Source organism: Eptesicus fuscus, chromosome 3 (genome assembly GCF_027574615.1).
Source record: "Eptesicus fuscus isolate TK198812 chromosome 3, DD_ASM_mEF_20220401, whole genome shotgun sequence".
Lineage (NCBI taxonomy): Eukaryota > Metazoa > Chordata > Mammalia > Chiroptera > Vespertilionidae > Eptesicus > Eptesicus fuscus.
Genome location: NC_072475.1, coordinates 41,332,560 through 41,346,932, shown reverse-complemented (window position 1 = coordinate 41,346,932; position 14,373 = coordinate 41,332,560). Strand labels below are relative to the sequence as shown.

At 41.8% G+C, this 14,373-nt stretch overlaps 1 protein-coding gene across 7 annotated transcripts in view; it reads right to left on the bottom strand.

The window, feature by feature from the left end:
* Positions 1-12,194, bottom strand: part of ATP11B (ATPase phospholipid transporting 11B (putative)) — a 98,503-nt gene extending 86,309 nt beyond the window's left edge. For all 7 annotated transcript variants that reach the window (XM_054713764.1, XM_054713769.1, XM_054713768.1 and 4 more), the window contains exons 1-2: positions 11,897-12,194; positions 1,167-1,283 (exon numbers count right to left, since the gene is read on the bottom strand). In XM_054713764.1, coding sequence (XP_054569739.1) covers positions 1,167-1,283; positions 11,897-11,923 — 144 coding nt within the window. In that variant the 5' untranslated portion in view covers positions 11,924-12,194. The remainder of the gene's footprint in view (positions 1-1,166; positions 1,284-11,896) is intronic.
* Positions 12,195-14,373: the final 2,179 nt, after the last annotated feature.

Genomic DNA, 14,373 nt, shown 5'->3' with positions numbered 1-14,373 from the left:
TTAAATTGGTGAATTTATTGTGCATAAATTATGTCCAAAGGTTTTTTAAAAAACCTTAAAATTTTCAAGACTTTTACTTCTTGAATAATTTACCAAGAACTGTGTCATTAATTTAGAGCTCCTCTATTACTCCTGTATTTCCCCTTTCTGCTGTTTTAGAACTACTGATGAGATAGGTCACTAATGGTGGGTCGCATATGCAAATAATGTGGATAGAGCAAAGAAACCTGATCTTTCCCAAGGATACTGTCCTGAGACATTATCCTTGAGAAAGACCAGATCAGTATTAGAGAGAAAATTATTAGTCACTCTGGAGGAAAGGGAAGGAGTAACACAAAAATGCTTCTTAAGGTGGTCTATTAAGCAATACATATGATCTAAGAACGTTACCCTTAGTCTCTTTGATTCACATCCTCTATAAATGCACTGTCCAATAAGGTAACCACTAGATGCATGTGGCTATTGACATTTAACTGAAAATAAATTAAGTTCTTCAGTTGCATTAGCCACATTTCAAGGCATAAATAGCCCTATGAGGCTAACGGCTATCATATTACTGTGGAAAACATTTCCATCATGAGAGAAGTTTATTGGACAGTATTACTCTATAATCGTCACTTTCAAAATAAACTAAGAGATTTTAAAAATAAAACAAGGAAGAATATGTAAGAATGAAGCAGTATTTGATACTACAACATGTTTACAGAAGAGGATAAAATTGGAAGAAGTCAGGCTTTTTAAAGTTGCACAGAACTGAGGTCAAACTCCAATCTCATCACTTACTAGTGTGCAACCCTCAGTAAATTATTTCCCACCAAGTCCAATTATGAAACTGGTACAAAATGAGTGTAACACTTTCTAAAGCCATCTCAGAGTTGCTGTAAGGGTTAAATGATATGAGAAGTACCTAGTACAGTGCCTGGCACTTAGTATAAATATTAGTTTCTTAGTTTAATTGCAACTAAAGATAATTTTTAGTATGTTGGCTACGTGCTATTAACAGTTGGCAACTCCTTTTATTTTACAGTTCAAAATTTTGGTTAAGATAAATCTACCAACCATTTCCTTGAATTTTTAAGGTAATAAATGTACACTAGAATACACATATCACTTTACAAAACAAAGTGATACATATATATAATTTTAATAATAGTGTTAATTCTTACCTTAGATGAAATGATCCTGTTATCTATAAATTTCTGAGGTGTGTAAAGGCCATTCTGAGGAAACCTGTTAGCTATGTAAATAGTTCTTGTGTCACTTTGATGTGGTGGGTCAAAACCCTAAGAAAAAGCAAAGAAAAGGTATTAATGGTCAATAAGATTAGTTGTTATGATTCTTTACATTTGGTTTTAACTGCTCAGATTACACATATTACTGGCCTTGAATTACATACAGTATAGACTCTATTTCTTTATTAGCAGAGTTAAGCCACATTTTTTTTTTCTTTCACAGGTAAACAGGAACATTTTATTCAGATATAAAATAACCAGGTAACAGCTCTGGTAATGAAAACCAGTCTGTACTATCAGAAATGCTACCACAGAAAAAAAGTATCATAGAAGAGTAGCTAGGACCTAGTTAGCACCTACCACATGTGATGCAAAAGGTTTATATTTATTCTACACTCAGATCACCGTGGTTTCAAAGAACTTTGTTTCCAGAGGATTTAGAATGCATTAGGTCTTGCCAGACTCATTTCATACAATCATCTCCTTGTGCTAATTAAATTATCAACTGACTCCCTGAAATATGGTTATAATTCTGGCCTCAAATTTAAATGATCATAGCTCAAGGTACAATTTAATAATGATCTCTACTGGAAAAGTTTGTACTGATAATACTAATACTTAATTCCTATAGTGCCATACTCTTTCCCTGATAAATCTCTGGATCCCCTTGAAGCCACTTAGTATGTCATTTGTTAAATTATCCTACAATTTAATTTTTTAAAATTCAAATTATAAATACTAATAAGCACTGACTATATGCTAGATAGCATACTTGGTACTGTGGAAGTGCCAATATGAGAAGTCAGGGTCCCTGCTTTGAATTAAATTCATTTTTAAAATGTAAGGCCTCTTAATAAGTACAAAAAAAGGAACTGCTGCCCTAGGCGGTTTGGCTCAGTGGATAGAGCATCGGCCTGTAGACCAAGGGGTTTGAATACAGTCAAGGCTCCTCCTCAGCCTGGGCCCTCGTCAGGGTGCATGCAGGAGGCAACCAATCAATGTGTTTCTCTCATATGAATGTTTCTGTCTTTCCCTTTCTTCCACTCTCCCTAAAAATCAATGGAAAAATATCCTTGGGTGAGGATTAACAAAAAAATTAAATAAATCAATCTCATAAAAGATATAATAAAATAAAACAAAAAGCATATGGAAGAGTAAAGATCTAATGCAATTTGGGGCAGTGGGAGAAGGGGATTGGCAATTCTGCCCAGCCAGTTATCAAGACTTATTAAAAAAAATACTGTAATTATCCCCTAAGAACAGGAACAAGACAGGGATGGCCACTTTCACCACTCCTGTTCATCATAGTATTGGAAGTGCTAGCCATAGCAATCAGACAAGAAAAAGAAATAAAAGGCATCCAAATGGGAAAAGAAGAAATAAAAGGCATCCAAATTGGAAAAGAAGTAAAATTGTCATTTTTCGCAGATGACATGATATTGTACTTAGAAAACCCTAAAGACTCCATCATAAAACTACTGGACTTAATAAATGAATTTGGCAATGTAGCAGGATACAAAATTAACACTCAGAAATCTATGGCTTTTTTATACACCAACTAGAAGCCCAATGAACGAAATTCGTGCAAGGGGCTTGGCCCCCGCGGCCCCAGCTGTCTCGGCCAGCCCTCACAGGCCCTCGCAGCCTCAGCCGGCCCTCGCAGCCCTGGCTTTGTCCGAATATCATCCGGACTGTCATTCTGCTGTTCGGTCTAATTAGCAATATTAGCTCTTTAGTATATAGGACTAGAGGCCCGGTGCATGAAATTCGTTTGTCCCTCAGCCCAGCCTGCACCCTCTCCAATCTGGAACCCTCGGGGGATGTCCGACTGCCGGTCTAGGACATCCTAAATCGGCAGTCGTACATCCCTCCTCACTATCGGGGTCTGCTAGGCCTTAACCGCTCGTCTGCCTGCCTGCCTTGCTGATTGCCCCTAACTACTCCCCTGCCGGCCTGATTAATACCTAACTGCTCCCCTGCTGGCCCAATCGCCCCCAACTGCCCTCCCCTGCCGGCCTGATCTCACCACCAATTGCCTCCCCGCCGGCCTGATCTCACCCCCAACTGCTCTCCCCTGCCGGCCTGATTACCTCCAACTGCCCTCCTCTGCTGACCAATTTGATTCTGATTGGTCGGTTTCTATGCCAGTCAGCATCAAAAGCTCCGCCACCTAGGCAGCCATTGGCTCCTTGCAATTCACCCAGATTTGGTTCTGATTGGTCGGTTTCTATGCCAGTCAGCATCTCTGGGCCTATCTCCGGGCCTGATCATAGAGGTGGGGCTGATCAGTAGCCTCCCCAAGCTGCTGGCTAGTGGCTGAACTGCTGACCTCTGGGAGAGAGAGAGAGAGAGAGAGAGAGAGAGGCTTGGCTGCTGGCCAGGGAGAGAGAAGCAGGATCACCCTGCTTCTCTCTCCCAGCCTTGCCAGCAGTTGCTGCCACTGCTGATCAGCCCCGCCTCTCTCTCTCTGAGAGGTCAGCAATTCAGCCAGCTCGCCTGCTGCGCGCACAGCCTAGCGAATGGTTGAGCCTCCCAGTCGTTGCAGATGTGACATACCCAGGGTTTTTATATATTAGGATAATGAACTCACAGAAAGAGAAACTAAAAAAAAAAATCCCATTTACCATTGCAACAAAAAAAATTAAGATACCTAGGAATGAAATTAACTAAGGGGGTAAAAAACCTGTACTCGGAAAACTATAGGACATTTAAAAAAAGAGATAGAGGAAGATGTAAACAAATGGAAAAATATACTGTGTTCATGGGTTGGTAGAATCAACATCATTAAAATGTTCATATTATCCAAAGCAATTTATAGATTCAATGCACTCCCCATTAAAATACCAATGGCATATTTCACAGACCTAGAACAAATGCTCCAAAAATTCATCTGGAATAAAAAAAAAAAAATACCCCGAATAGCAACAGCAATCCTGAGAAAGAATAAAGTTGGAGGGATCACAATACCAGATATCAACCTATATTACAAAGCCACGATTCTCAAAACTGCCTGGTCCTGGCACAAGAACAGACATATAGACCAATGGAACAGAACAGAGAACCCAGAAGTAGAGCCAAGCCATTATGCTCAATTAAAATTTGACAAAGGAGGCAAGAGCATAGAATGGAATCAAGGTAGTCTCTTCAATAAATGGTGTTGGAAAAATTGGACAGATATATGCAAAAAATGAAACTAGACCACCAACTTACACCATACACAAAAATAAACTCAAAATGGATAAAGGACTTAAACATAAGATGGGAAACCATAAAAATCTTAGAAGAATCCATAGGCAGCAAAATATCAGATATATATTATAGCAATATCTTTACCAATACAGCTTCCAGGCCAATGGAAACTAAGGAGAAAATAAACAAATGGGACTATATCAAAACAAAAAGCTTCTGCACAGCAAAAGAAACCATCAACAAAACAAGAAAGCCCACTGCATGGGAGAATATATTTGCCAATGTTATCTCAGGTAAGGGTTTAAGCTCCAAAATTTATAGGGAACTCATACAACTTAACAAAAAGAAAATAAACAACCCAATCAAAAAATGGGCAAAGGAACTAAATAGACACTTTTCGGAAGAGGACGTACAGAGGCCAAGAGATAAATTAAAACATGCTCAAAGTCACTAATCATCCGAGAGATGCAAATCAAAAAAACAATGAGGTACCATCTCACACCTGTCAGAATGGCTATCATCAACAAGTCAACAAATGACAAGTGCTGGCGAGGATGTGGAAAAAAAGGAACCCTCGTGCACACTGGTGGGAATGCAGACTGGTGCAGCCACTGTGGAAAACAGTATGGCATTTCCTCAAAAAGTTAAAAATGGGACTCCCATTTGACCCAGTGATCCCACTTCTAGGAATATATCCCACGAAACCATAAACACCAATCAGAAAGGATATATGCACCCCTATGTTCATAGCAGCACAATTTACAATAGCTAAGATTTGGAAACAGCCCAAGTGCCCATCAACAGATGAGTGGATGAAAACCTGTGTTACATCTACACAATGGAGTACTATGCTGCCATAAAAAAGAAGGAATTCTTACCATTTGCAACAGCATGGATGGATCTGGAGAGCATTATGCTAAGCGAAATAATCCAGTCAAAGAAAGATAAATATCACATGATCTCACTCATATGTGGGATATAATGATCAACATAAACTGATGAACAAAAATAGATCCAGAGACAAGGTAGCATTGAACAAACCATCCAACCTCAGAGAGAAGGCAGGGGAGGGGGGGCTAAGAGATAAACCAAAGGACTTGTATGCATGCATATTAGGCATAACCAATGAACACAGACACTGGGGTAGTAGGGGTTTGCCCTTGGGGGTGGGAGTGGCCAGAGGGGTGTCAATCGGGGGAAAAGAAGACATATGTAATACTTTAAAAAATAAAACAAAACAAAACTGTGGTACATCTACACAATGGAATACTACACTGCTATAAAAAAGAAGGAACTTTTACCATTTGCAACAGCATGGATGGACCTGGAGAGCATTATGCTAAGTGAAATAAGCCATTTGGAGAAAGATAAACATCACATGATCTCACTCATTTGTGGAATATAATGAACATAAACTGATGAACAAAAATAGATCCAGAGACAGAGAAACACTGAATGGACTGTCAAACCTCAGAGAGAAGGTGGAGGAGGGGGATAAGAGATCAACCAAAGGACTTGTATACACGCATATAAGCATAACCAACGGACACTGGGGTAGTGGGGTAGGAGTGGTTGGGGAGGGGCAGGGGTCAATGGGAGAAAAAGGAGACATGCTATATAATAAAAGCCTAATATGCTAAGTGTCCCGTCATTCGTTCAACCAATCAAAGCATAATATGCTAATGATATGCTAAGGCCGCTAAACCGCTCGCTCTGACGTGCACTGACCACCAGGGGGCAGACGCTCCGACCAGCAGGTTAGCTTGCTGCTGGGGCCCTGGAGCCCTCCCGCAACTCCTCCTCTATTGGCTAACCTCCCGCATCCCTCCCCGGCCCCGATCGTGCACTGGTGGAGTCCCTTGACCTGGCCTGCGCCCTCTCGTAATCTGGGACCCCTCGGGGGATGTTAGAGAGCCGGTTTCAGCCCGATCCCGCAGGCCAGGCCCAGGGAGCCCACTGGTGCACAAATTCGTGCACCAGGCCTCTAGTATGTAATACTTTAAACAATAAAAATATATATATATGTATATATATGTGTGTATATATATATATGTGTGTGTTTATATTATATATATATATATCTTAATGATATATATATAATTAAGACAGTGTATTATTGGTGCCCCAATAGGTCAACAGATGCATGAAACAGAATAGCGAACCTAGAAGGAATACAAGATATGTGAAAGAGAATGCTCATTTATGACAGAAAAGGCAAACAACATAGATTAGTGGTGAAAAGATGGCTCATTCAATAAACTGCACTGGGATAAGTAACTTTTCATATGGAAGAAAATAAATTATTTACTTTATTCCATATACAAAAATCAATTCCATCTATATTAAGCACCTAAATGTTGACAAACTAAATTGTAAGGTACTTTGCACAAAACATTAGAAAAACAGCTTTCTGATCCTGGTATAGGAAAGGAATTTCTAAATAAGTAAAAAAAAAAAAAAAAAAAAAAGCAGAAAGCATGTGCCTAATGCAATTACTTACAAATAAATTTTACATTTCTATATCAAAAGACATTATGAACAAGTGAAAAACAAGGGACAGACTGGAAGAAGATATTTACAACATATACAACAAATAATTAGCATCCAGACTACAGAAGGAACTATAAGGAAATGACAAACTACCCAATAGAAAAATGGGTAATCTATTCATATGAATGAAATACAGGACACCGGAATTTCACCAGCAATCAGAAAAATACAAATTAGAAAAAAAAAAAAAAAAAGAGATATAAATCACAGCCATCAGATTGGTAAATTTTTTTAAGTCTAACAGTACCAAGTGTTGACCAAGATGTAGGGAAAGGGGAACTCTCATGTTTGGGAAAATAATTTGGCAACATTTAGTAACAGTCATAATGTGTATTCCCTATGACTCAGCAGTTCCACTGCTAAGTATTTCAATTTAAAACAAACACATAGCCCTGGCCCCTGGCCAATGTGGCTCAGTTGGTTCAGCGACATCCCATGAACTAAAGGGTCGCAGGTTTGATACCCTGTTAGCGCCCATGTCCAGATTTCAGGCTGGAGACAGCCAATCAATGTTTCTCTCACATCAATGTTTCTCTTCTCTCTCTCTCTCTCTCTCCCTCCCTCCCTCTTCCCTACCTCTCTCTCTCAAATCAATTTTTTAAAAATTTAAAATACATAAATAAGAACAGTCACTAAAACACTTTTTATAATAGGAAAAAAAATGACAACAATGCAATATATATCCATTAGGGAAGAAGAGACTCCTAAAAGACTGGCTAAAACAGGGGTTCATTTTGGTACTTCCAGAGCCTAGTAACATGCTATCACAGAGTAGGTGCTCAGAAAATGTCTGAGTGAATGAATGAGTAAATGAGAAAGAAATGGTATTACCTAAATGTGGATGCAGAGTTGAGAAACAGCATATGGAGAACTAAAACAAATAGACCAAAATCACTGCCTTCATAGGATAAATGAGATAAAAAATAAAAGTACAGAGTATATTGAATAGTGATAAGTGCTAAGAGAAATAAAAAGCAGGGGAGGGCGATAGGGAGGTGTTGGGGAGCGTTACAATTTCATACTGAATTTCCAGAAAAGGCCTCACTTATAACAATTGAGTAAAGACATGAAGGGAGTAAAGGAGACAGCAGAAAATTGGAGGTAGAACATTCCAGGCAGAAGTAACAGCCAGGACAAAGATTCTGGGATTTAAGCACTGTAGGCCTGACACTTCTGATGAATTTCAAGAGAGTCAGTGTGGACAAAGCGAGGGAAGAGTGATGGGAAATGAGAACAAGTGATTTGGGGAGGTGGGGATACAGATCAAGTAGACTTTGGTTTTTACTGTGAGCAAGAAGGCAATTCCTTAGAAGGTTGTAAATAAAGGAATTACATGATCTAACTTGTGTTTAAATAAGATCACTCTAGCTGCTAAGTTGAAAACAGGCTACAGGATAAAGAGGACTATCACACCTACCTTGTGACAGGTGGAAAGGGAAGAATTTAGTGCAATTATAAACAAGTTCAGTGAGTGTGTGTGGTGAGAAAACAGAAAGTTGAGACAGTTTAGGTTAAGAGCTTCCCATTTTTCTCAGTGAATCAGAAAATAATCTTATCAGCCCTTCCACCACTGCCAAAACAAATATGAAAAAATTTAAGAAACAGCATCTTATTGTAACAACATTCAGTTGTATTTTTGTAAAATTACAGCCATTTTCTAGCTTTCTTCTGGACTGGTCACTCTTGGATTTTGTCACTGTATCTCTGAACACAGAAGCAATACCATGGGATTCATTCTTTCTTTGCCTATTTATTGAGCAAACATGAACCCAATGTCTACTCTATGTCAAGTACTGTGGAAGACACTGAGCATAAAAAGATGAATTAAGGCGCTCACTGACCTACATTTGTATCCTCAGTATTTAGCACATTATAATGTCTGCACACAGGATGTGCTTTAAAAACATAGCATTACATTGCCCTGTAAATATTACGTATCAACTAAAATATTTATTGAAAAAGACTTTCAGTTAAAAGTCTGTAGTACTGCCCAGTAGAATTTTCTGTGATAATGATAACGTTCTACTCTGATCTTTCTAATATGGTAGGTAATAGTCACACAAAATTTTAATTTAATTAATTAGAATTTTAATAGCAAATATGGTTAATAATTACTATACAAATCTAAATATTAGAGAACAGTTAGTAGCTAATGACATTTCCACTATTATAATGAAAACGCTGTCATCCTATCTCTGAGTTAATACACATATGCGGCTAGAAATGAGTACACTATGGATAATACTAACTGTACCAAAAAGACATAAAAAATTTTTCTTAGTGTAAAATAACTTCTTTGAGATCCAGAAAGTAAAGAACAAAAAAGAAAGACAGCCCTAGCCAGTGTGGCTCAATTGGTTGGAGCGTTGTCACATAAACTGAAGGGTCATGGGTTTGAGTCCTGGTCAGGGTACATAGTTAGGTTGGGGGTCGATCCCCGGTCAGGGCAAATCATTTATGGTTTTCTCTCTCATCGATGTTTTCTGCACTCTCTCTGAGAAAAGAAAAGGGAAATGATATTATTTCCACTCTACTTCTCTAACAGAAAACATCAAGCTTCTGACAACCTGATTTTCCTCATCGATTCTAGTTAGTGGAAATACTTTGTGGAGATAAGGAGTCAAGCATTGCTTTAATTAAGGAGAAAGTACTAGAGCATAATACTTATTTCTATAATAAAATGACTATAAACTTTTTGGGCAAGAAAAGTTGTTGAAAAATCAGGTTTCATATAATGAATAAAGTATGTTTAGAACTCCAAAAACCTATCCTTGATTTGCATATTAATTTTCCCAATTTTGTCCTATTTATATCAATTTTTAAAATAAGTCTCTTCCTAAAAGACATGGATGACTCAATCCATTGAGCAAATAGAAGTATAATCTAAACTAGACTTTGAGTAATTCCTGGTAGAGTAACTAAAATAACTGCTTATGACTGGGATAGTAAAATATGCTTTCATTACTATCCTTAATGTATAATTTAGGTGGCTGTACAAAGTTAATCAAAGGTACAAAGTCCTAAATTGGCATAGGTTTGATTACATACTTAGAAGATCTGATAACTTAAAAATAAAACCAATGAGGTGAGCAACTAAACGTCAGAGACAGCATTTTTTACGCACAGCAACTTGTTCGACTTGTCATCTTAGAAATTAGCCAGACAACTTCCCGCCCTTCCTTTAGGTTGCATTCATTTGAAGTCATTTTTAAAAAACATGACCAAATTGTCTGTCTTGAACATGAGAGGTTATACAAGCAGGCTTTTATTCAGATTAACAAAAAATACCTAACACGGAGAAGCTGTGTCTTCATCTACAGGAAAAGCTTTCAGAGAACCACTTCAGCATGATCTTCCTACCAGACAAAAACACCATCAGCTAAATAACCCTTCTATACAGGAAGACTGGCAAATCAAAAGCATGAGATCAGACCTGTAATAATTAACTTAAGGAAAAAAAATAATTAACTTCGAGTCAAGTTACTGTGCTATGGCTTACTGCAACAAAGTCTTACCACAGTATGGTATTACAATGATACGAGAGGCCCGATGCACGAAATTCGTGCAAGGGGCTAGGCCCTTGCAGCCCTGGCTTCCTCTGGAAGGTCGTTTGGCTGTCCGGTCTAATTAGCATATTACGCTTTTATTATTATAGAAGATCATTAGCTTGATTTCCTAATAAGGCATATATCTGGGCTCTCTGAATTCACAATTAACCAAAAATAGCCAACATCTGTTTGAGGGAGTGGCAGGCAGTTCTAGTTTCATATATATAAGATTTTTTTTTTTAATTTTATTTTTAGAATAATGCCCACTGCAAAATAAAGGCTGGCTCTGAAACGGCATACTTCGCAGTCTTCACGTCAAACTGCTGCTCTAGAGGCAAGGAAAGAGAGTTCCCCAACGCTTTCGTCTCCCCAAAATCGTTTTTGCTTCACTGCCTTTTGAATTAATGCACGGAGAACCACTGCGCTGCAGGAGCATTTCACTAAAGCGATCTAGAGATGAAGCAGCAAGCCAAGTCACAGACCTCCTCCCTCCTCCAGACCAGGTTAGGCTTCCTCAGCCAGAAGCAACTTTCGTCCCACATTCCCACTGCTGCCCTCGTGCCGTGTTCGCCAAGAGGCAGGGAAGATTTCTCTCTCCGAATTAATTCTAAGAACGTGGCGCTTTTGATGCGCCTTACGTCGCCCTCGTCTAGGATTTCGTGCCCCTCACCCCGAGATGTTCCACTGGTTCCAACCCTATTTCGCTCAAACTGCCTTGGGGAGGACAAGGGGGGGGAAAAATAATAAGGTCGACATTCCAAAAGTTTCACCTGGGTTGGGGGTGGGGGACAAGGTAGGAGCCCGCCGTCCCACACAACTCCTCTTCCGGAACCAAACGGGGCGCTGGGATATCTTCGGTCCCTCACCCAGGCTTTGGGGGACACTCCTTCCGCGGGGAGGGCTGAGACCAGGACGCGAACCCTCCTTTTGAGAGAACCAACGCCACACTGGGTCTTGCACAAACAGGGACGAGAGAGGCTGAAGCCGAGTCCTCCTCCCCTCCAACGTGTCGCAAGTCGCTAGAGGCAGGAAACGCCGGCCTCTTTCTTTCCACTTTCCGTGCCCTCGCCCCGTTCGCTCCGGATCCCCGCTGTGGGCCGCAGCCGCCGAGGACCGGCGAGGAGGAGGGAGTCGCCAAGAAGCGCGGGCAGGAAGCGGCCGCCTCCCGCAGCCAGCCCCCGGCGACCCGGGCTGGGAGGCGAGGCGCGCGCGGGGTTGCGCGGGGTTCGCCCGCTCCGGCCCCGGCCCCGGCCCCGCTCCCGCCTCCGCTGCGGCCTAAGCCCGACGCCCCGGCCCGGCCCCGCGCCACCGGCCCGGCCCCGCCAACCCCGGCCCGAGAGGCCGCGGGGGAGCGAGCGGGAGGTTGGAGGTACCTACCAGCTGCTGCCGGACCCAGCGCCACATGCCCCCGCCGTCGCCGTCCCGGTCCCGCGGGACGCGGGGGCAGAGGGGCTGCAGGTGGAGGCCCACGAGCCAGAGGAGGAAGTGTGAGAGCCCCTCCGGCGAAAAGTTGCGCTCGCCGCTCCGGCACCTCACTCCCCGCGCCGGGCCCCCATCTCACCGCGCCGGCCCCCAAGGTCTCACAGGCGCGGCCCCGGCGCCACCCCCACCCGGCGCTGCGGAGCCGGGCGCCTCGCCGCAGCCACCTTCATTATGGACCGTTGTCACCCAAAGCACCGCCACAACCCCACCCCCGCCCTGCCCGGCCTCCCCCCCGCCCCCCCACCGGCGTCCCGGCCCCACCCGGGCCCGTCCCCGGCGTCCCGGTCCGCCCCCGGACGTGACGACAGGGACTGGCGGACCCAGGGGCTGGGCGCGCTCCGCCGGCGTCTAGGGCGGGGCTCAGCCGTGTGGGCGGGGCCAGCCGTGTGGGCGGGGCCATCCGAGGAAAGGGGCGGGGTTCTCGAACGCCGTTCCTACGCTCCGCCCCATCTCGGGGGGTGGGATTAAGTCGCCTCTGAGTGGCAGTCGGTGGAGCCTGGGGTTTCTGACTGACTCCTTGATTTCTACCTCCTGTTGCAGGTGTGTTTCTGCCGTCGCTTTCTGGGTCACTCCCTCCTACCCCCAACCCCGCACCCGTCCCCCGGACACGCATATGCAACCATCTCGAGAGTGGGGACTGAAGGTGAATCCCCAGAGGTCTCCACTTTTGGCTCAGTTGTCAAAGCCTTAGCCTCAGCGCAGAACGCAGCCCTCTTTAGCAAACTTCTGAGTTGGGGGTAAGGGGAATCTTGATCACGCCCTTTTAAGTAATTTTGAAAGGAATGCAGATCCCCTGTGCCTGGTCCACTCTGGGCCAGTGTTTCCAGGAGAACGGATGAGACACTGTTTTGCAGTGTTAAATTGAACAGGTTAGGGTGAAAAATACTCTGTGGAAAGTTGGTTGTTTTCTGTTCACTGCCAAACTCCTGCAATCAAAAACACCCTAGAAGTAGCAAGACCTAGGTAAGATAAGGGTGGACAAAGACAAGGAGGAATATAAAAATAACTGGACAAGGCTTTGATTTGGAAGGCTGAAATGAAGCGTCAGGTCTCCCTTTGTTCGAAAGCAGCCCCGTGAACATCTTAAGTGTTATGTATAAGTATTGTGTGCAATAATTTTGCTGAGTTAAAGCACACTTCATTTAACACAGGCACTTGTGGGTTTTCTTAAAAAACGACATTTTATAAAGTGAAAAGAAATCTAAATGAGATTAGCATGACTGGGCAAGTTATTGGATATATATGTTGTTTTAGTTTACATAGACATTTCTTATTATATAATGCTTATCCAGCACCACAAATAGAGCCTTTCCTCAGGGATATTTATGATATATAAAACCAGCAGTGGAATTGTATATAATAAATAAGCCAATCACAAAAATTAGCTAGCTCAGCGATTTTCAACCATTGTGACAGATACACACTGGTATGCCATAAGAATTTTTAAAATATGCAATACCTGACCATTAGTCAGGACACTGACCTCTTTTAGATTGTCAAATAAAAAAAAATGACAACAGCCAACACAATAGCCGTCCTGTGTGAATGAATCAAAATTATACCGTTTTTTGTCAGATCCACAAAAAACATACATTGTTTGGTGTGCCACAGAATTTTAGTAATTAGTTTGTGTGTCATTAGATGAAAAAGGTTGAAAATCGCTGAGCTAAAGGCCCTGTCCAGATAGCTCAGATGGTTAGAGAACCACCTGGGTAGTCTGGGTAAGCCAAGGTTGCTCCATCTCCGATGGGGGCAAAACAATGCAGGAAGCAACCAATGAGTGCGAAAATAAGTGGAACAGCAGATGGATGATTCACTCCCTCTATCTAAAATCAATCAGTAAAATTTTAAAAAAGAAAGAAAAGTCACTGAGCTACATATTTAAAGAGAAAAAATAATCTTACTTATGTTCTTATGATTGAACCTTGCTTTATGAACCTAAAGGAAGTTTAAGATACATTTATTTGTTATAGTGATAAGCCAGCCATGGAACACTTGTGTGTCCCAGGCTCTGGCCTAAACTCTGTACTTGCACGATCTACTTTAACCCTCCAAAATTCTTTGAAGTTGGTATTATCATTCCCATTGTATGGATGTGAAAATAAAGGCTCAGGGTAAGTAACTTCACAACACTGGGATTCAGATTCTGTATGATTAGGCAATAAGGCTCATGCAAGTTCCTAAGATATGTAAAGACACGAAAGTATGACTATACCTGCTTTTATTCATCTGCAAGTGGTCTAATTAAAATTAATCCTGAAATGTTTATTTATATGCCACTAAAGTTTGTCAAGACAGCAAGAAAGAGAAATCTAGATGACACTTTGTTTTATTTAACGGTGTCCCAAATTTCAAAAGTAGAAGTGGGAGGA